Below are 23,316 nucleotides of genomic sequence, written 5' to 3' on the forward strand. Positions count from 1 at the left end.
AGACTGCACCCATTCAGTTCACAGCAAGACCACAGCAGTAGAAAGAGTGTGATTTAGGCAACACATTTCAGCACCTCACATGACCTTGTTCAGGATAAGCAGTTGAAAGCTGCATATATTTTTACATATACGTATAATATTACGGGGGTGGCATGGTGGTGTAGTGGTTAGCACTGTTGCCTCACACCTCTGGGACCTGGGTTTGAGTCTCCGCCTGGGTCACATGTGTGTGGTGTTTGCATGTTGTCACCATGGGGTTTCCTCCAGTTACTCCGGTTTCCCCCCACAGTCCAAAAACATGCTGAGGCTAATTGGAGTTGCTAAATTGCCCATAGGTGTGCGTGTGAGAGTGAATGGTGTGTGAGTGTGCCCTGCGATGGGCTGGCCGCCCATCCTGGGTTGTTCCCTGCCTCGTGCCCATTGCTTCCGGGATAGGCTCCGGACCCCCCGCAACCCAGTAGGATAAGCGGTTTGGAAAATGGATGGATATAATATTATATTCACATATAATATTTTCAGTTTACATTGATTTTTATTTACAATTTGCTTGAGATTTTTTAATATTTCACCTTGCTGAAAGTGATATGGGTACATTATCCTGACAGGTGATTTGATTGTATGGGGTACCCATCAGACTGCTAAATTGAATTCGTAATTTCAGCTGGGTTTATACAAACTGAACATATAGTGAGACCGCAATTTCCTGAGCCACAATAAAACACAGTGATGGCCAGTATCAGAGTCTCCTCCAAATTCTGCAGTATCACCTGTCCAACTATACTGCACACCATATACTAAACTCATAGGAGAGGAGGAATGGTCAACACACCTACAACCCGTAACAGAAAAAACTAAGCAAAACGTACATTTCTTTCTTCTGTCTCCATGTTATTCCAGCCAGTGAGAACATGCAAGGGGAAGAAAACCCAGGAAAACATTAATTCTAGAGTCATAGTTAACAAGAAATTCACCACTCCACAAATATCGCCAAACTGTAAACTGAAGGACATTACCTATTAGTACCTGTCATCCAGATAGGATTTGCCCCAGTGTAAAACATCACTCATACACAATAAGAACTAGGTCTGTAGCATTTACATAACAATTTACATTGTGCAAATAAATAGAAAGTATAGAAGTTTGTTCTCATTACATTACCTACACATTAGGCAGTATGCATTCTTTTTTTTCCCTGAAGCTACAGCGCAACAGCCGTTCCTTTGTCTTCCAAAGGCCATGTCATGAACAGGGGATCCATCAGTTCATGAAAATCACTACCATGCCACATTCCAGATTTCCTTCCTCAAAGAAGCTGGACTATGTAATTGTTTTCCACAAAAACAAAGGGAAAATGGAAAATTGAGTATTATGGACATTTGAAAATTAATAAAATGTTAATATAGTATGCAAGGATAAATATAACCAATTGTTGCCAATTTCAATAAAGTTTCAGGATTAAACCCCTATTCTTTAATGGGATTGTCCGATGTTCAGTGTAGGGTAGAGTGTTTGATGGAAATGTCAGGGTGAGGAGCCAGCTGACTGGTGCTTGCTAATAGGGGGGAGCAGGTAGAGTGGACTAGACAAAGCGGGGTGTGAAGGGTGACATAGTCAGTGTTGGGACTGATGTGGAACCTGTGGGACAATAACTTAAGTGATTAATTTCAACCAGTGTTCAATTTCTAGAAAGAAGTCAGTGGTAGTATGAACCTGGCAAAAAAAAAATGGAGATCCCAAAAAAGGCAAGATTCTCTTCCCTCTTCCCCTAGCACTAATGGTTTAGCCTCATCTAATGATTTTCTTGCAAGTTGTTGGTGTTTTTCTTTTTAGCAGTTGCTCATTACTTAAAAGTCCATTAGCTGCACACAACTCTGAACAACTCTTTCTTGTGCTGCAACACAAAGAACAGAAGATTCATTACCAGAAAGAATTTATCAGGGTCTATTTCAGTAAGCTAGATAGAGATGGGGAACTGTGAAAAGCCAGTGGGCAGCTAGTTAACAGGTGCTGTGTCAGATAATCACACCACAAGGGCAGTCTTGTCATAGTTCACTGTACCAATGTATTTACAAAGAATGTGCAACAACTTTACAGGATGAGCAAACATGTAGTACTGTAGTATTGCTATAAACTGTAGTATAGCCCATATACAGTATGCTTGAGGATATAATAGAGAGATAAATGTAGATGAATACAAACCTATATAGCATTTCTAATAAGTTCACAGTCTGACAAAAATTAATAGGTAAAGGATCCTTTAGTCCACATATTGCAAATATAACAATAACTTGGTAGCATCCAAGGCTTTTTATACTGATCAAAGAAACCCTTACTCCTCATGAGATGACTGTGTAATTATATCCCCACTAAAATTGTAAATGCTAGTCAACAAGGGTGGTGGTCAGTGGTGGTAAATGCATTCCTGCATGAATGTTGGAAATACAGTGAGATCTACAAACACTACAAACCTGGTCAACCGACCACACAGCGGCAGCTCATGCAATCCTGCCCACCATCATCCGGAGGGTTGAGCTTGCGCAGCTTGTGCTGCCTGATCTCACGAACTAGGGTGTAGAAGGCATCCTCCACTCCCTGCAGGGCAACAGAAGTAACTGTTACTGTTAACAGAAAACCTGCCAGTGAACAAGAAAAATTAAACGTCCCAGTGATGTTGTGATGCAGTAAAACATCTGCATAACCTTCAGTTGGATTTGACTGTTCGAAAATAGATGAATGGAGTACAACACACTTGAAAAGAGCATGACAACATCTGGATTGATCTGATAAGCACAGACACACCAGCAGTATGAATGTGTGGAGCACTTGGTGTGATATAACAGTGGCTATGGAAAGACACCATAACTGGCGCTTAGCAGACTCTGCCCACTGACAGGAAATGACAACATGGTGTGGGAAGTTAGAAAAGATGAGCTCAATATCACAGCAGGCTTGGTCCTGAACATTTGGTGAAATTGCTGGTGGTCTTTCGTAATCTCTTAGCGTGTTATCACAACATAGCAGCAATGCCTGACAAGTGGAATGAGGGAAATTAGAAACATTAGGTTAATTAGGAAAATTAGGGTACTGTCCATATTGAAGGTTTGTGAACTTGGACCGCTTTTCCACAGCACCAGGTACTGTACTTCAGGAAAGTACCAAAAGTACAGTACTTCAAGGTGTTGGTTTTCCACTGGTGTAAAAACTGGTACCAGCACCGAATGACATCACAACTTGAGGGGGGTATTTTGTTCTGAAATCGAAAATTGGCTATAGTATATTATAATACTGGATGACGTGCGATATTAATACCGACATCGCATGTAATGCATATCCAATTCTTACATTGCTAATCAGATCAGGCTGATGCCGCACGTATCGCTTTTGAAGGTGAATGCGTACTTGCGGAACAGATATTTCAATCTCTGTACATAACCAATCGACAAAAGAAAGCGTTTCAAGTCTCACCCCAAAGTACCGAAGTACCAAAGGAGTACTCCAGCTGGTTTTGCACTTTCAGTACTGGAACTTTTGGTACTGGTACTTGACCGGAAGTCAATGAAAAAGCAAAAGTACCGAAAGTACTGTACCAAAAGTACCATATTTGTTGCGGTGGAAAAGCGCCCTTAGAGCAAACAGTACAGTAATGAGGAATTCATACTGATAAGAACAAACAAGAAGAATGGCATTGATGAATGGTTTGAAGATAATATCCACAAGGCAATAAAAACATTAAGTAAATTTTTGAGGGTGGTGCGTATCATGCTAGCAACCGCACCCAATGGTGGCTGGTCAATAGAGCGTACTAGGGCATCATCCTCCCTGGTTTAAGTGATTTTTTTTTTTTTTTCTAAAATATATAGTTTTAAATAACAATTACTTATTTTAAGTGAGTATGTGTTGGAAATGCATAATAATGTGCAATATATATAAAAATCCTTACTGTATGTTTGGAGAAAAATCAGTCTCATGGTCCTTCTGCTCTCACTCTGACATATTCAAATATTTCTTCTTTTTGTGCAGCAGTGTAGCCAAATACTGATATAAGAAATCCACTTAGCATGATTAAAAATAACCAATCAGCATCCTGGAAATTGATGCCTAAAGAGTGATATATTTATCGGCCCAATCAGTCCTGGGCATTTGCTGGGGGCAAGAGACCACTAGCGGTGCACTAGGAGGGCTGCAGTAGTTGTGCAATAGTGCAGTCACCTTATTTACTACACTGCATACAGTGACACAAAATAACTTTATAAAAGCAAAATAATTAAAAATGAAATAAAAGCCAGTTATATAATAATAATTAACACTTTATTGATCCGTGGGGAAAATATATTTACACCTCCCCCAGCTTGCTCTTTGTAGAGTAGGCTGTCCGCAAAGGACAGCCACCTGTTGGGGCACCCAGGGAGCTGGGTTATGGGCCTTGTTTAAGGGCCCGCAGGTGTGCTGAGGTTGAGTTTGAACCTGTGCCTTTCTGATTACAGGCACACAGGCTTAGCCCACTGAGCCACACCCTGCCCCAGTGTTTAACATATCCCATATTTTAAATATAAGAATGGAGGTTACTGGCACATACATTGAAAGCAAAATGGTTGTGAGCTCCCCACTGTCCGTCCATCCATCCATCCATCCATCCATCCATTTTCCAAACCGCTTATCCTACTGGGTCGCGGGGGGTCCGGAGCCTATCCCAGAAGCAATGGGCACGAGGCAGGGAACAACCCAGGACAGGGGGCCAGCCCATCGCAGGGCACACTCACACACCATGCACTCACTCACACATACACACCTATGGGCAATTTAGCAACTCAAATTAGCCTCAGTATGTTTTTGGACTGTGGGGGGAAACCGGAGTACCCGGAGGAAACCCCACGACGACATGGGGAGAACATGCAAACTCCACACACATGTGACCCAGGCGGAAACTCGAACCCGGGTCCCAGAGGTGTGAGACAACAGTGCTAACCACTGCACCACCATGCCGCCCCCCACTGTCCATTATGAGGATATTGTTAATTATATGGTTTTTCAAACGTCTTGGGTAACACTGAAGCAAATAAAAGCAACTAAAGATAATTTGCTGATCAAATTATTTTATCCCTGGAAGTACAGCTTTCATTTAGCTGAAGAGACTGTGTTTTTTTATTTATTTTTTTTTTGCTTTCTGCTTTTGATGTCTGTGATGCTGAGTTGACAGACTGCTGCATCTCAAGTTTGCTGCTTGTGCCCAATTAATGTTGCCTGTCATATAAAGTGGCTGTTTTACCTAATTTGAAAGGATAAGAATGTCCTTTTGGATATGTTTCCAAAATTATTAAAGTATATTATTATTATATTAGTGAAATTATTAAAGATTCAGAAAATTTGCGAATCCCGTAATGATGTTTTTCATTATTTACTAATCTGCTGATTTTTTTATGCTAATGAAAAAATTACTATTTCTCAGAACACTGGTGTCCTGCAATTTGTGTTAAATTGGATTGTTACTGAAACTGACTCACCTAGAATATTTTTCACCAGTCACCACTGATCACGACCCACCAACAACAGCTCCCTACCTGCCGTGTCTTGGCAGAGGTCTCAATGTAGGGGATGCCGTAGCTTCGGGCCAGCTCCTGGGCTTGCCGTGTGTCCACTGTGCGGGCCGGAAGGTCACACTTGTTCCCTACCAGCACCATGGGCACATCATCTGAGTCCTTCACCCGCTTGATCTGTTCCCTGTAGCAATCAAAACTCAATCAAAATTATTCCACTAAACACAAAGAGGGACAAAGCTATAGACCAAAGACGTTACATATACGTAACTTTTCAAAAAATATTGTTTTGGTTAAAGGTGGACCGATCCACATTTTTTCAGTTCCAAAGCGATTCCGATACATAACTGCCGATACGATACAGATTCTGACACAAGAGCTCTCAAGAGCACGAGGGCCCCACCACCCATCATGACCACATTCTACAGAGGAACCATTGAGAGCATCACCTCCTGTTGTATCACTGTGTGGGGCGGAAGCTGCACTGACTATAACAGAAAGGCCCTACAGCGCATAGTGAACACAGAGGAGAAGGTCATTGGCACATCACTCCTCTCCCTGAAAGACATATACACCATTCGCCTGCTCCGGAAAGCAACCACAATTGCAAGTGATGCCAGTCACCCTGCACACAGACTGTTCAACCTCCTGCCCTCTGGAAGGAGGTACAGGAGTCTCCGCTCCCATACCACCAGACTCACTAACAGCTTTGTCCACCAAGCCGTCAGGATGTTGAACTCCTCTTCTTTCCAGCCCCAGAGTAAACAAATCGGACCCTGTATCCTCTGACTCACAAAAATAGCAAGACTATCCTCATATATGTAAATTGCACAACCTGCTGCTATCTTTTATTATTTATTTTATTTATTTTTTATCTAGCAATGCTGCTATTGACTTTGCATTGACAACTCATTGCTGCCAGACCCTGACTTTAAGTCTCCTCAAGTTCAATTCACATGCACTTCACATGTTGTTCCCTGATTACATACTGCAAAAAAAAAAATTGTTATACACACGGGTTACATTGTTGTTATGTTGTTGTTCTGTGCACTTTATGGTTTGTCCCGTCCTGTATTGTTTGTCTGTCGTACGCAAGGGATAGTGAGAAATGTAATCTCGATACCTTTATATGGCTAGTACATGTAAAGGAATTGACAATAAAACACTCTGACTCTTTTTACTTAAATTTCAAAATATTATCAATATATATAATACATAAATATTTATAGTTTATATAAATATTTTTCGAACTAGCAAATACAAATGGAATAAAATATATCACAAAAATATTTAGACTAAGACCTCGAATACAATACAGAACATTACAACTTTCAAAGGAAAAGAGGGGCAGGGTCCTACCATCTCTGAAATACTACCATGCTTAAGCACAGATCAGAGCAATACTATGTTGGTGTAATCCATCCTATGAGGCACAAAGGAAGAACATAGAATGTAAATTTCTACCTGACGTACCTATACAGGCAGTACTCCCAGGCAAAAATTTGCAAAGATACACAGAAACAATGGAAAACCCCTGGATGAAATCGGTTGTGGGAATTTGGAAAAGAATAATAAAAGGACACAATTTGGAAGAAGATATCAAAATTCTGAGTTGGCTGGCATATGATTCAGAATTTACACAAAACTAGAAAGATGATAGATTTAAGCTTTGGATCAAGAAAGGTATAACATCCATATGCAATATTATAAAAGAAGGCGAACTTATGAGTTTCCACGAACTTAGCAATCAATTTTCATTAGAGGAGGAAGATTTTTATCTATGCCTTCAAGTGAGGAATTTTTAGAAAGACAATATGAAAAAGAAAAAACACCAGGGATGTCACTAAGTCATTTATCCAATGATTCACAAAAGCATATAAATCAGAATATAATAAAGGTGTAGAAGTGTTTAAACAATTTGAATGTTCATTCTACAACCTATATAAAGAGCAAATGGGAGAAAGGAGGAGATTTGTTAATCACAGACAAAGAATGGAATAACATTTGTAAATCACCTTGGAGATGTACAAAATGCCATTCTTGGAAGCAATTCTGCTGGAAAAATGTCACTAGATTTTTTTATTACACCTAGTATGAAAACATATTTCGGTAGTAACAACCCACATTGTTGGAGAAAGTGTGGATGTCAAATAGCAAACCATTTCCATGTTTTTTGGAACTGCTCAGCCATACAGAATTTTTGGCAGGACATACATACAGACTATTTTTGACACCCAAGTTCCCTTTGATTTTATGACTATTTATTTAGGATACTTCCCCCAAGAAATTACAGATATTGATAGATACTTATGGGGAACACTGTTGACAGCAAGGAAAAAAGCTTCGACTAACAAAGTAGATGACACGCATTCCACCAACTGTAGGTGATTGGATAGATATATCAATGGACATTTATAAAATGGAAAAAGTTACCTTTTCCCTACAATTAAAAATTGACATTTTTGAAAGACATTGGGATAAATGGATTCATTACCTTTCTCCTCTGAGACCTGATTTTGTTAAATAGCAAGTCGAAGGATTTTGCTTAGTCAGTCTTTCTTATATGTGTGTATATGTGCATACAGTATGTATGTATATGTACATGCATAGATATGTATATGTATACTATACGGTATTGACTCTAACATGGCATAAACAAATTGTATTTTTCTCTCGGGATGTACAAAGTTTCTTTACTATTTGTTAATAAAAATTTAAATAAAAAAAATCTTTAGGCTACTAGAAATGTACTTTTCCACCTCATCTTGCTTTAAGCATTTTGAGGCATTTGCAGTTCAATTTGAATATCTTCCAGGAGAGTATACACAGGTGGTGAAAGCTTACAATGCCCCACAATTTTTCTCTCATTGGCAACATGGATAGTAGCCCCTAGTGTATCACAAGCTGTAATGAGTGCACAAAACCGCCCAAGCTAGTAACTCCCAAAGCATTTTCATTTTACTCACGTTGTTTGGCACAATTGTGTGTGTGCTTTGTTTAGAGGGATTTTCCCCCATTAAACACTACTTTCACCTCTCAAAACTTTTTTTTTTTACAAAGATCGCAAAATGCTGTGCTACTAGCTGTTGTTAAAAGCGTAAAATACTTCCAGGCCATCACCGTCTGATGTTCTATCTAATGCACGTGACATCACAGCAGGTGGAAGTCATTACACTCACACCAACTGAATGGCAAAAAAGACAATGAGTGGCAGCATTAGTGTTCAGCTTTAATGCTGCAAAAAAACATGTAAAATGGGAAAGAGCTAACATGCGATTGATTGTACAAATCAATTTAACAGGAAATAGGAAAGCCGGTCAGGCCTGGCAGGCCCAAATGTATAGTGAGGGTCTGCTGGGAATATCTGGCGGAACACCCTGTCAGGAGCAGCTTCAACTCTCACCTCTGGCAGAGTTTCACCCATGTTCCGGGGTAGGCGGGGGACATTGAATACAAATGGGCCATGTTCTGCGCCTCCATTGCGGAGGCAGCTGACCGGAGCTGTGGCCGTAAGGTGGTCAGTGTCTGTCGCAGCAGCAATACCCGAACCCGCATGTGGATTCCAGTGGTAAGGGATGCCGTCAAGCTGAAGGAGTCCTATCAGGCCTTTTTGGCCTGTAAGACTCCAGAGGCAGCTGACGAGTACCAGAAGGCCAAGCGGAATGCGGCTTTGGCAGTCGCTGAAGCAAAAACTCAGGAGTTTGGCAAGGCCATGGCGAATGACTTCCGGACAACTTCGAAGTGATTCTGGTCCACCATCCGGCAGCTCAGGGCAGGAAAGCGGTGCATCATCAACACTGTTTATGGTGGGAATGGGGCACTGGTGATCTCAACTCGGGCCATTTTGGGTCGGTGGAGGGAACACTTCAAAGACCTCTTCAATCCCACCGACACGCCTTCCAACAAGGAAGCAGAATCTGGGGACTTGGAGGTGGACTCCCCTATCTCTGGGGCGGAGGTTGCTGAGGTGGTTAAAAAGCTCCTCGGTGTTCCTCAAGAAGACTCTGGAAGCTGAGGGGCTGTCCTGGTTGACACACATCTGCAGCATTGCGTGGATATCGGGGGCAGTGCCTCTGGACTGGCAGACTGGGGTGGTGGTCCCCCTCTTCAAGAGGTGGGACCGGAGGGTGTGCTCCAACTATTGGGGGATCACACTCCACAGCCTTTCATGGTAAGGTCTATTAGGGGGTCCTAGAGAGGAGGGTCCGTTGGATTGTCGAACCTCGGATTCAGGAGGAGCAGGGCGGATTTCACTCCAGTCATGGAACAGTGGACTAGCTCTATACTCTCAGCAGAGTCCTGGAGGGTGCGTGGGAGTTTTCCAATCCAGTGTATATGTGCTTTGTGGACTTGGAGAAGACATTCGACCGTGTCCCTCGGGGAGACCTGTGGGGAGTGCTCCGGAAGTATGGGGTACCGGGCTTCCTTATATGGGCTGTTCTGTCCCTGTACGACCAGTGTTAGAGCTTGGTCCGCATTGTTGGCAGTACAGTGGCTTGCAAAAGTATTCGGCCCCCTTGAACTTTTCCACATTTTGTCACATTACAGCCACAAACATGAATCAATTTTATTGGAATTCCACGGGAAAGACCAATACAAAGTGGTGTACACGTGAGAAGTGGAACAAAAATCATACATGATTCCAAACATTTTTTACAAATAAATAACTGAAAAGTGGGGTGTGCGTAATTATTCAGCCCCCTGAGTCAATACTTTGTAGAACCACCTTTTGCTGCAATTACAGCTGCCAGTCTTTTAGGGTATGTCTCTACCAGCTTTGCACATCTAGAGACTGAAATCCTTGCTCATTCTTCTTTGCAAAACAGCTCCAGCTCAGTCAGATTAGATGGACAGCGTTTGTGAACAGCAGTTTTCAGATCTTGCCACAGATTCTCGATTGGATTTAGATCTGGACTTTGACTGGGACATTCTAACACATGGATATGTTTTGTTTTAAACCATTCCATTGTTGCCCTGGCTTTATGTTTAGGGTCGTTGTCCTGCTGGAAGGTGAACCTCCGCCCCAGTCTCAAGTCTTTTGCAGACTCCAAGAGGTTTTCTTCCAAGACTGCCCTGTATTTGGCTCCATCCATCTTTCCATCAACTCTGACCAGCTTCCCTGTCCCTGCTGAAGAGAAGCACCCCCAGAGCATGATGCTGCCACCACCATATTTGACAGTGGGGATGGTGTGTTCAGAGTGATGTGCAGTGTTATTTTTCCACCACACATAGCGTTTTGCATTTTGGCCAAAAAGGTCCATTTTGGTCTCATCTGACCAGAGCACCTTCTTCCACATGTTTACTGTGTCCCCCACATGGCTTGTGGCAAACTGCAAACGGGACTTCTTATGGTTTTCTGTTAACAATGGCTTTCTTCTTGCCACTCTTCCATAAAGGCCAACTTTGTGCAGTGCACAACTAATAGTTGTCCTATGGACAGATTCCCTCACCTGAGCTGTAGATCTCTGCAGCTCGTCCAGAGTCACCATGGGCCTCTTGGCTGCATTTTTGATCAGCGCTCTCCTTGTTCGGCCTGTGAGTTTAGGTGGACGGCCTTGTCTTGGTAGGTTTACAGTTGTGCCATACTCCTTCCATTTCTGAATGATCGCTTGAACAGTGCTCCGTGGGATGTTCAAGGCTTTGGAAATCTTTTTGTAGCGTAAGCCTGCTTTAAATTTCTCAATAACTTTATCCCTGACCTGTCTGGTGTGTTCTTTGGACTTCATGGTGTTGTTGCTCCCAATATTCTCTTAGACAACCTCTGAGGCCGTCACAGAGCAGCTGTATTTGTACTGACATTAGATTACACACAGGTGCACTCTAAATAGAGTCATAGTCTAAATAGTCATTAGCACTCATCAGGCAATGTCTATGGGCAACTGACTGCACTCAGACCAAAGGGGGCTGAATCATTACGCACACCCTACTTTGCAGTTATTTATTTGTAAAAAAATGTTTGGAATCATGTATGATTTTCGTTCCACTTCTCAAGTGTACACCACTTTGTATTGGTCTTTCACGTGGAATTCCAATGAAATTGATTCATGTTTGTGGCTGTAATGTGACAAAATGTGGAAAAGTTCAAGGGGGATGAACCCGTTTCCGGTGACTGTTGGACTCCACCAGGGCTGCCCTTTGTCACCGAATCTGTTCATAACTTTTATGGACCGAATTTCTAGGTGCGTTGAGGGTGTCCAGGTTAGTGACCTCAGGATTGGGTCTCCGCTTTTTGCAGATGATATGGTTCTGTTGGCTTCATCAGACCGTGACCTTCGGCTCTCACTGGAGCAGTTTCACAGCCAAGTGTGAAGCAGCTAGGATGAGAATCAGCACCTCCAAATCCGGTTCTCAGCCGGAAAAGGGTGGAATGCTCTCTCTAGGTCGGGGAGGGGGTCCTTCCCCAAGTGGAGAAGTTTAAGTATATCTGGGTCTTGTTCACGAGTGAGAGAAGGATGAAACAGGAGATGGACAGGCGGATCGGTGCAGCATCAGCAGTGATGCAGGCACTTCATCGGTCTATCACAGTGAAGAAGTAGCTGAGCCAAAAGGCAAAACTCTCGATTTACCATTTTATCTACGTTCCTACCCTCACCTATGGTCATCAGCTGTGGGTAGTGACCCAAAGAACGACATCGCAAATACAAGCGGCCGAAATGAATTTCCTCAGAGTGGCTGGGCTCTCCTTCAGGGTGAGAAGCTTGGTCATCCGGGAGAGACTCAGAGTAGAGTCGCTGCTCCTCCGCATCGAGAGGAGCCAGATGAGGTGGCTTGGGTATCTGCTCAGGATGCCTCCTGGATGCCTCCCTGGTGAAGTGTTCTGGGCATGTCCCACCGGGAGGAGGCCCAAGGGAAAACCCAGGACACGCTGGAGAGACTATGTGTCTTGGCTGGCCTTGGAACGCCTCAGGATTCCCCTGGAGGAGCTGGATGAAGTGGCCAGGGAGAGGAAAGTCTGGGTTTCCCTGCTTAGACTGCTGCCCCTGTGACCTGACCCGGAAAAGCGGTAGAGGATGGATGGATGGATGGATAGATGGATGGATGGATGGAGATTCCACCTACAGTACATCACCCTACACAGTTGTACAAGTGATGCACTAGTTCAGGTTACATCTCCTGCTCAAAACTACAATAACATTTTTTCAGTTAGCCTGTAGCTTTTGTCTTGCTAAACACACCTGTACTGGTGAATGTCTTCAAAGGACTTGGTGTTGTTGATGGCGAAGACACAGAGGAAGCCCTCGCCTGTCCTCATGTACTGGTCCCGCATGGCGCTATACTCCTCCTGGCCTGCTGTATCCAGGATGTCCAGCAGACACGTCTCTCCATCAATAACAACCTGCTTTCGGTAGGAGTCCTGCAACAGGGAAATGATATAATGCATAGTTAAGGAGATCTCCTGACCTCCATTGGGGAATACCTTTAATTTCATATTCATACAATTCGTTTATCCATGTCCAAACCACAGTATAACATAGACGGGCCTGGAGCCTTTCCCAGACATATAGGGCACAAGGCTGGGGTACAACCTGGAAGGGATGCCAGTTCATTCCAAGGCACATACAGACACAGCACAGTGACAACAGGCAAACTTCACACCACCCACTGACTCACCATACCCACAAGGAAAGGAAAGATATATATATAAACCATATAATTAACAATATCCTCATAATGGACAGTGGGGGGTGGCATGGTGGTGCAGTGGTTAGCACTGTTGCCTCACACCTCTGGGACCTGGGTTCGAGTCTCCGCCTGGGTCACATGTGTTTGGAGTTTGCATGTTCTCCCCATGTCGTCGTGGGGTTTCCTCCGGGTACTCCGGTTTCCCCCCACAGTCCAAAATCATGCTGAGGCTGATTGGACTTGCTAAATTGCCCGTAGGAGTGTGAGTGAATGGTGTGTGAGTGTGCTCTGCAATGGGCTGCCCCCCATCCTGGGTTGTTCCCTGCCTCGTGCCCATTGCTTCCACAATAGGCTCTGAACCCCCCGCGACCCAGTAGGATAAGCGGTTTGGAAAATGGATGAATGGATATATATAGGCCTGTCACAATTATTACATAATCACCAGATCATGATGATTTTGCATAATCGCTAGAATTGTTTCCATTCATCCATATAAAAATATCTGGAAACAGAAATATCATATTTCTATCACTACTTTGATTAATGTCGCCATACCTCAATGGTGGGGTCATACTCATCCACGAAGTGGTTCTGGATCAGTTGGATGGTCAGGGCACTCTTGCCTACACCACCAGCTCCCACCACGACTAGCTTATACTCTGTCATTCTCGTCGATCTGCTGTGATTGTTGTGGGGGGGTAGGGGTGAGGTGGAGAGACAACAGAACAGTGGAATAAACCATTACATAGCCCATTTACAACTAGGTTAGGAAAACTTTGGGAATTTTCTATGTTGGAAACTTTCCATGGGAATTAACAGGAAATGAACGGGCTTTAATATGGAAGTAACAAAAGAAGCCTGTACATTGAAGAGGCATGGAGCATAGAGTGGTACTGTAGAGGTTGCATTGTTGGTGTACTCTAGCACCATACGGCAATTTCATCTGCCTTTGGATAACGCCATAGTCACAAGGAATAGCATGCATCTTGTTTTTTAAAATAAATAAATAAAAACAGCACTGTAAAGCTGCCAATTCAACTCTCAACTGAAGGGCACTTTTCCACTGCACCATAAAAACATAAGAACCAGGTACTGTACTTTTGGTACTCCAAGGTGTTGGTTTTCCACTGGAGTAAAAACTGGTGTGCTGAGCAACACAGTTACTTTCCTTTACATGTATTTTTAACATTAATGTAAAATCCAGAGTAATTCATTAATATTGATGAAAAAACATAGATAGTCAATGTCAGTTATTTCTGTTTTTTTTTCATATATATTGTGCATAATCAACGAAATCAGTTATCACTATATGCCAATTTTGAGGGTTAATAGCTCAATGGATAGCTTTATAGCCTCACAACTTCAGGGTTTCTGGTTTGATTCCTTTCCCCAGCTCTGTGTTCGCCATTTGCATGCCCTCCATTTGTATACATGGCTTTCCTGCAACATTCAGTGTTTCTCAGACCAGTCTTCTGGAACCCCCAAGGGAGTCTGTGAGGAGCTATATGGGAGCAAAAATGTGGACTGTCTCACAGGGAGCAGTTGGGGAGCAAAAACATCTGGTAGGGAGAGAAAAATGGGAACTGTCTGGCAGGGAACTGTTAGGGATCAAAAACTTGGACTATTCGGTAGGGAGCCAAAATGTGGGCTGTCAGGCAAGGATCAAAAATGTGGAATGCCAGGCAGGGATCGAAAATGTGGACTGTCAGGCAGGGAGCAAAAATGTTGACTGTCAGGCAGGGATCGAAAATGTGGACTGTCAGGCAGGGAGCAAAAATGTTGACTGTCAGGCAGGGACCAAAAATGTGGACTGTCAGGCAGAGAACTGGGAGGGAGCAAAAACTTGGACTGTCTAGGGGTCCCCAAGCACGGGGTTGAAAAACACTGCCATAGACAATCCTTCACCATTTTCACTGTCTCCTACCCCTTAATGCCCATAAAACTAAGAAGAGCAAGCCGTATAACATTGGTAATGTTTTCATAGTTTTCATAGCAACATTATAAAACAAGCTGAAGAGGCCCAATTTGGGAGGAATGCATGAAGCCTAATTATTAATGTCTATATTATTTCTTACTCTACGCCTACACGGAGTGTGATTCTCCCAGTTTATTTTGGGACCCAAAGTAAAGCATTTCACAGTTGCAGCGCTAGAGTCAATTAACACCCAATGAATGAAAGAATGAATGAATGAATCTTCTAGCAGTCCAACTGCTTATATTGGTCAGGATCACGAAGACTACAGTAAATTTATGAATGTGTTTGTACACAATTCTGCCATACAAAGACAAAACACCTTAACTGCATATTATATTAAAACTTATTGATAGTTATGATCAAAATCGAGCCTCTTAGAATGTCTTGTGACTTAGCTAAACTATGCTTGGTTTTGAAGAAAAAATCATTTACCTACTGTACCTCCTATACTTTGAAGCCCTTTTTCTCAGGTTCAGAGTTAGCATAGTTGCCGTATTTTGCCTTTGTATGGCTGGGCTATTTAGGTTGTTTTTTCTTCCTCAATCTAAAACCACTAAGGAACTGGGCTATTTCAGCTAAGCAACACAACCGCTATCTCACCAACATAAAGCATCTTGATCATGTTCAATTCTACTCATCTACCTATTTACATAGGATTACTTATCAAGCTCTTTTATCCAAAGCAACATATACGTGAGAATGGAGGGTCTGTTAGTCCCTGGGGCACCTGCGGTTTAGGGCCTCACTCAAGGGCCCAATGGTGACATCACCCTGCTGACCATGGGATTCGCAGTAGGGACCTAACCCACAGAGCCACACACCCTTCTCCCGTTTTTGGACTCTACGTTACAGATCCCATGTCAGCATGAACAGAAATGTCAAGTGCCCATTTCAGCTTTTCATACCATTGTCGGCAACGAGTTGCACAACTCATGCTGACTCACAAATGAAAGTACCAGGAAATCCCTAAACCTTACCTTATTGCTCACCATCTTTGAGGCTTCTGTCACTAAGATTATTACTGCCTTGTACCAAATAAGGAGGCAAGGACCAAGAAGAAGCCTGGGAATTTCTATCAGCTAGTACAATAAAAGCATGCCATTTTCACTCAAACACCTTTGTCTATTTAAACCAAAGACATCTGAAATAATTCAAATGTTAGCTACAAATAAGGCATTCGAAGCTTGATTAATAAATAAAAGACAAGAATGATTTTAATAAGCTGAAACAAAAGAGAGAAAAGCAGATGCAAATCTCAGAAAATAGTACTCCCCTCTCCCGCTGCTTGTCAGATGTTTTTCCACTGCTTATCATTAACATTATTATTGTTCTAACTAGATATAGGATAAAGGGAAAAGGTAGCCTAGAAAAGTGCTTAAGTTACCTTAAAACAATGCATCAGACAAAGTATTACATTCTGCAGCACACAAAATCCCATATTCCTGTATGGTTCATCTCAAATGATCACACTTTCGGACCTCATCGTCACAGATTTTAACTAAACTTGACATGCTCATTTGGTCACATGAATAACTCATGAAACTTAAATTGAGCATATCTTGGATCAATATTGAAGGAGATTTAAGCGAACAAAGTTTTTTGGGGGGGACTATGAATTTGACTGGCTGTATTTACCTTAATATGGTAACAGAAATGGTCCTCGTATTGTTTTAAAGCTATTGTCCAGCTCTATAGATTGGACAAATAATATGCCATCTCCATATGAATAATTACTATGAAATAACTGATTAAAATATTAAAAGTTCAATAACAAAAAAAAACCTATATTTCAAAATTGGTCGATTTTTTTTTACTAAAGATAGCTCATAACGTCATGACCATCTCCAGAAAATTTGGTCTTTGGTTTTTAAGTTGTTGCTGAGATATCTTGACTTAAAGGTAGCGTCACATGGTTTCATATCACTAATGGGCCTTTTTAATGGCAGCCAAACTGACATGAAATAGTATAACAAGTGTAAGTAATAACATTAAGGTTACAAATATGCTACATTGAAATTTAAGGAAAGCTTCATTAATGTCATTGCAGACACATGTACTTGCCTTACTATTGAAAAGGCCCACATGACTTGTAAATATGACTAATAAATGCCCTGCATTCATCAGAGATGAGTGAGGTGTGCAAATCAGTCCAGTGCAAGTCCACACTGAGAGAATCACTTGACTTTGCAAGCATCAAAGGTTATGTTGTGGCAGCATATGATGATAATTGGTGGCTAGGATGTGTTGAAGAAACTATGCCAAGCACTGGAGAGCTGAGACTGAGTTTTTAACATCCTCATGGACCATCTCCATCCTATTCATTCCCATGCCATCCTGATAGACTTGTTATGGATCATCAGAATGTGCTTTTAGTAGATGAACCTGTGACAGCAACAGGGTGGACATACACAGTTTCAAGCAAAGACACAATAGCTGCATCAAAGGCTGTGATGGACTATAAATTGAGAGTACAGTCAGCTCCTGTGCATTCATACTTCGTTATTCACAAATTCACAGATCCGTGAAAATTACATGTACATGTTCCCTTCACGTATTTTATTGAATTGTACCTTGGTTATGTATATGACTTCTGTCAATGAGTTTACAGTCCCATTCGTTTACTCATTTTACCTAACTGTGAATGCAAAAGAAAACAGCAGCCAATGCCATGTTCTATGAATTAATAGGGGTAACATTAGTAACTTTTAAATGCAGACTTCAAAATTTCCCTCTATACACAAAAATCAAATAGTAAAGTAATCACTGAGATGGGCTCAGCCTACAATGCTGACTCTGAGGAATATTCAACAGGTACCAACAGCATTAACGTACCATCAGTGGTACAGAAATGTTCCTCATAGTCCATTTCTGTACCTTAAAAGGTACACTTACCGAGAGCTAAGGGTACAATTGGCAGATCCTTTGGGGTACAGCTGCAGTGGCAATTTTTTACCCTTTTTTACCTAAATCTGAAGGTGAAAGAGAGAAATACCTGGAAGCAGAATGTATTATTCAACCTCTAGCTCATAATTATCAGAATTTTACCACTGCTATTTTTGTCCACTGAAGTCTACAGAGTCAATTCCCTTTTAACCTTGATGGCCTGAAGTTTCTTTTGATTCCAAATAAACGCCTAACACAGCATAAGTCAAAACAAACAATAAAAAACCCTGAAAGCTGAGTCAGGTAGTCTGATGAGGTGAGGAATTACTTGACTGAAATATGACCTCAATATTCAGATACTTACACAAACCAGAGAGAGGTTAACCGTTCAACCAAATAGATGCAAATGAATGCTTAATAAATAAGACAAAAAACAAAACCCCAGAAGCTCACTAATCAGTGCATGCACAAGTAGCAGGCTTACATATTACTAGTTAGTGCCTTTACCCAGAAGGACCTTAATTAGCTCTGCTTGGAATAGCTCAGGCACTTGAAAATAAAATGAAGCAAGGCTATGCTCAGATCCTAATATTAAAGTTTCATGCCTGTTCCCTTCAGGCACAGCCCCACATTCACGTATTGTTTTCTGGCTATCCATTCAGATTTATAGTACTGCAAACGAAACCAGGGAGACACCCACCTGCCAATCATAACTTACTGAAAAGCAAATGGTCCCATGGAAGACTAACTCCAAAATGGAGACATAAATTTATGTCAGCAGTGAAGTGAATAAGGAGTACGGAATGGCATTTTTGATTCTGGCAGTTGAATACAAGTGCCGCAGAGTAGCTGCTTAAAACTATGAAGCAACAGGTAGATCCTTGCATCATACATGAATCGATTTTCTGTATGGTTTGGCAGGCAATATGACAATAGGAACACTGCTTGAATTAGCCTCTCGCTGCAAAAACAGACAGAACATCAGAACATAAGGAATTTACAAATGAGAGGAGGCCATTCGGCCCATCAAACTCATTTAGGGAGAACTCAACTAATAGCCCAGAGTTGTTAAAATCTTATCTAGCTCTGATTTAAAGGAACCCAGGATTTTAACTTGAGCTACACTAGCAGGAAGACTATTCCATACTCCAACTACACGCTGTGTAAAGAAGTGCTTCCTCAAATTCGTTTTAAAATGTTCTCCCGCTAATTTCCACTTATGGCCACGAGTTCTAGTATTTAGACAGAAATTTGAAAGTGGAAAAAAAGCCAAAAATTCTTACATGTACACAAACACGTAGTCCATAACACTAAATTTCTCGTAGCTAGGAAGTTAGGCCATGTTATTTTTAAACTATTACTAGTTTGCTACAGCTTTGTTCGTCTGGGTTAATCTGTCCTGTGCACTGCTAGTTCCCAAACTATTTTTTTTCTTAATTATTTAAAAATAAATTATTTGCCTCAAATTCAGGGCTGCCTGCTCATATGATCATAGACTATCAATGATATCTATATACTGGCTTTACAACAAGATCCATGGAAAGGATCGGGGATGATCTGAGCCCTTTGTCTCATCTAATCGTCTGATTCGGTAATTTGCACTCATACCCCACCTCCATCCAGCGCCTCCTTTCATGAAACTAGACCACTCAACCTCAAACACAACTATCTGTAATCAACAGATTGACTTCTGCTGTGATCAGTATACGTTTGGACATTTTTGAGAAGGTTCATTCAATTACAAAGGAAATCAGGAAAGCTTTTCCGTGATCTCATTTTTTTTGCGTGTGTGTGTACGCGCGCAACAGTTATTTGGGGAAAAAAAACTGTCATATTATATAAACCAATATGAAAGAGCTATAAGATTTGTGAGAAATGTATCACTTTTTGCACTCTGTTGTCTGTGCTGAACCGAATAAAGAACATGAAAGGAAAGTATCTAATTCCAACAGCAAAGAACCTAAGAATTGTGTTAAAGGGTAGAGCCATTCTGGGTCTATCTGTCTAATTGTGTTAAAAGGTAGAGTGCAATTCTGAGTCTCCAGAGTCACAAATAGGTCTTCCAATAATCCTTACACAGCCTTAGCACCAAAGAGATGGCTCAGTTCAGTTTATAATTACTGAAAAAGCTCTTACATGCTTAGTGTTTTTACAAAAGGCCTCATAGAAATGAGGGTTGGACAGCTCACTATACTGAGTTAGCATGTCAAAATGGAGATTAATTCTGTTTTTCTAGTATTAAAAAAAGTCTTTGAAAAAAACATGGCCATTATACTTCAAGCTTCAAAAGTCCTGTGGTACCTGGAGCCTCCAACTCTCCAATGACCCTAATCAAGACAATCAGTTAGAACAGGGATAGGCGATCACAACTGCAAAGGGCCCATGTGTATGCAGATCTTTGGGATAGCTTTTAGGTCAGCTGTTCAAACCCAGGTATGATGACTCTTCAGCCAATTGGTCCTATAATATACTGAGTTAGCATGTCAAAATGGAGATTAATTCTGTTTTTCTAGTATTAAAAAAAGTCTTTGAAAAAAACATGGCCATTATACTTCAAGCTTCAAAAGTCCTGTGGTACCTGGAGCCTCCAACTCTCCAATGACCCTAATCAAGACAATCAGTTAGAACAGGGATAGGCGATCACAACTGCAAAGGGCCCATGTGTATGCAGATCTTTGGGATAGCTTTTAGGTCAGCTGTTCAAACCCAGGTATGATGACTCTTCAGCCAATTGGTCCTATAATTAGTAATCTAATTAAGGAGATTCAGCAAAAACCCACATACGCAAAGTCCCTTTCTGGATAAGACTGCCCACCCCTGAGTTAAAAGATGGATGGACAGATGAGCTTCAAAAGCAACCCGTCACAATTCACTCTACTCTGTGTGAAATGCAGCTTTAAGAAATCCTGTGATCAAAGGTCTGTTTTAATAACCTGAGAAGCATTCTTTCAGGCAACTCCTGACAAAGGTGACTTTTTTTGGCTGCTGGAAAATTCTCCTAAAAGCCTACCTATGCTCAGACTCCCTGAATGTACAAAATCTCTCCCAGTCTGTCCTTCAAATCAAAAAAGTAATATGAAATAAGTCAAATGTCATGACATTCTAGGGTCCATTCAAATAACATTTTTATCCAATAAAAACTTCTTAAGGACCTTTCAAATGTTGCTACTTGAGACAGCAATAAAATATACAGTCACTAGTTTGTTCATATACATTTCATGTTTATTTAGCAGGCACTTTTGTCCAAAGTGAAGTACAAGCAAAGTGAGATGGTACATCACACACATATAGATGTCAAGAAGCTAATTTGGTTATAAGTGCAGTTATAGTAGAGGTGTTTCTCAAGAGAGGCTTGAACTCTGCTAATGGGATGTGGATGGGAAGCCTGTTATTCCAGAGGAACCACAACTGACAAATGTCCAGTTAGACTTATGTTCACGTGGCAGTGGGATTACCAAGCACTGTTACCTTACATACCAAAGAGGGAGAGATAGAACATAAGTCTTGATGAGCAGACCTCAGCAGAGGTATGTCCCATTCGATTAATGGCTTTGAAAGCCAGCACCGAGGTCTTGATCTTGATGAGGACACCTTTACACTCTGTTCTGCACAAAGTAAGCATGTAAGCAGAAACCAACAGAGCTATAGATATGCACTGGAAAGTCAGATACTATTACTCTTAAATCTTTAGACATAACAGTTAATTTTGTAACTATATAACCTAGTGAATTACTTGGAATGGCCACTCCTCAATAAACTACAAACCCTTGCATCCAATGACCACCTCCAATTTTGGGGTGGCAATGACGATATTCCAGCGTATCAACCCCATACAAATCAAAGATTTACAAAAAACAGCAACAGAAAATGATGCCATTCGCAACGGGGTACGTGTCATATCACGCTTATTCTTTTGTTTCATTAATGCCTGTATAAATAATTTGCTTTGTAAACGGCAGTTAAGTATCATCCATATAAAAACGTATGTGCCACGTTGTTTTAAATTTCAACCTGAGTTTTAAATAATCGAGGCGGCCAGAAGCAACTTGATCGTGTGTCTAATAACGAGAGAGAGGGGCGGGATCAGAAAGAGAAAACATAAGCAGACCTTTAAAAACAGTAAGGGTACAGGTCTTAGAGGAAATTAACCGCCAGTACTGGAATGTGACTTCAGCAGTTCATGCTTTCAGTTTTACGGTGTCGGGGCGTCACCCCTGGCTACCCTGCATGCAACTGACAGTCAGACGCAAGAATAAAATGAAAAGTAAACTATCTGAAATGATCGATAAATAATTTCGCCAACATGGCACAATTGCAAATCAAATCAATATCTTAATTTTCCGCATGCAAGCAGCTTTTTGTAGCAGTAAAGATTCAGGTAATTTTCATGTAAGGACTGATTTAAGTGTTCAGATAATAAAAGCTACCAAATTCACTGTGCTCTTAACTTGCGGGAGGTGGGGCCATAGTCGATCTAACTCAATTTATATAAAACAGCGTCGATCACGATTTGGCAGATTACTGTGCGGAATATTAACTTCAAACCCAGAAATAAAAAGGCGTGCTGCATTTTCGACGCCGCGACCAACTGAGTTATGCTTTCAGACGTAGGCGATCTGTCATTTCCACTGAAAAAAAAACCTTTTCCAAAATACGGATACCATGCTCAACCAAACATTAAAATGCGCCCAGCTGTTCAGTTAACTGCAGCGTGGCGGAGAGACAGCAAAACGACGCTTACTTATATAAACAGCAACGGGTCCGCTAATTTGTAGAAACGGTCCGATCCTCTGAAGGCAGGCGGAGTACTCTATTCAGCAGGCAAACCCGGCGGAAGACAAACACATCCAGCCCTTCAGTCCTTTCTTCTTTTTTTGAGATTCCCATCGGTTGGAACAACTATAAATTCAGATGCTCTCCTTTGCATTCGTCTCCGGCCGATGCTTTCGCCAAAAATGCTCTAGTCACCGAATATTTACTCATAGCTCCCAGTGAGGTCAGAATGCAGCGAACAATGTGCACAGACAGAGAGCGAGAGAGAGAACGCTGCAGCCCCCGCCCAACCCCATACGAAAGACCCGCCCCGGCTTTACACCGTATCTCAATATCCATGTTTCATGTCTATCCGCCGTTGCCATGGGCATTATTGGTTATAGTTTCCTTTAAAAGCTTTGAGATGTAGCTATAAAGATACAGAGAATCAGAAATTGGACTTTCAGTGTGGAAAAGCATTGTTCGAAGTTCCATTATAAAACAAGCTGGTACAAGAAATATGTAATTATGCATTTGCATATGACACGA

General features: G+C 41.6%; 1 protein-coding gene across 2 annotated transcripts; it reads right to left on the reverse strand.

The window, feature by feature from the left end:
• Positions 1-1,447: 1,447 nt before the first annotated feature.
• On the reverse strand, positions 1,448-23,046 carry LOC125704314 (GTPase HRas-like). 2 transcript variants are annotated; one of them, XM_048969779.1, is made up of 6 exons: positions 22,757-23,046; positions 13,713-13,833; positions 12,710-12,888; positions 5,559-5,718; positions 2,469-2,592; positions 1,448-1,891 (listed from the first exon to the last, which is right to left on the reverse strand). In XM_048969779.1, the coding sequence occupies exons 2-5, from the start codon at positions 13,821-13,823 to the stop codon at positions 2,473-2,475; spliced, it is 570 nt and encodes a 189-aa protein (XP_048825736.1). In that variant the 5' UTR covers positions 13,824-13,833; positions 22,757-23,046; the 3' UTR covers positions 1,448-1,891; positions 2,469-2,472. The 2 variants fall into 2 exon arrangements, with proteins under 2 accessions (XP_048825736.1, XP_048825735.1); XM_048969778.1 differs by having other exon boundaries at positions 13,713-13,836.
• Positions 23,047-23,316: the final 270 nt, after the last annotated feature.

Source organism: Brienomyrus brachyistius, chromosome 11 (assembly GCF_023856365.1).
Source record: "Brienomyrus brachyistius isolate T26 chromosome 11, BBRACH_0.4, whole genome shotgun sequence".
Lineage (NCBI taxonomy): Eukaryota > Metazoa > Chordata > Actinopteri > Osteoglossiformes > Mormyridae > Brienomyrus > Brienomyrus brachyistius.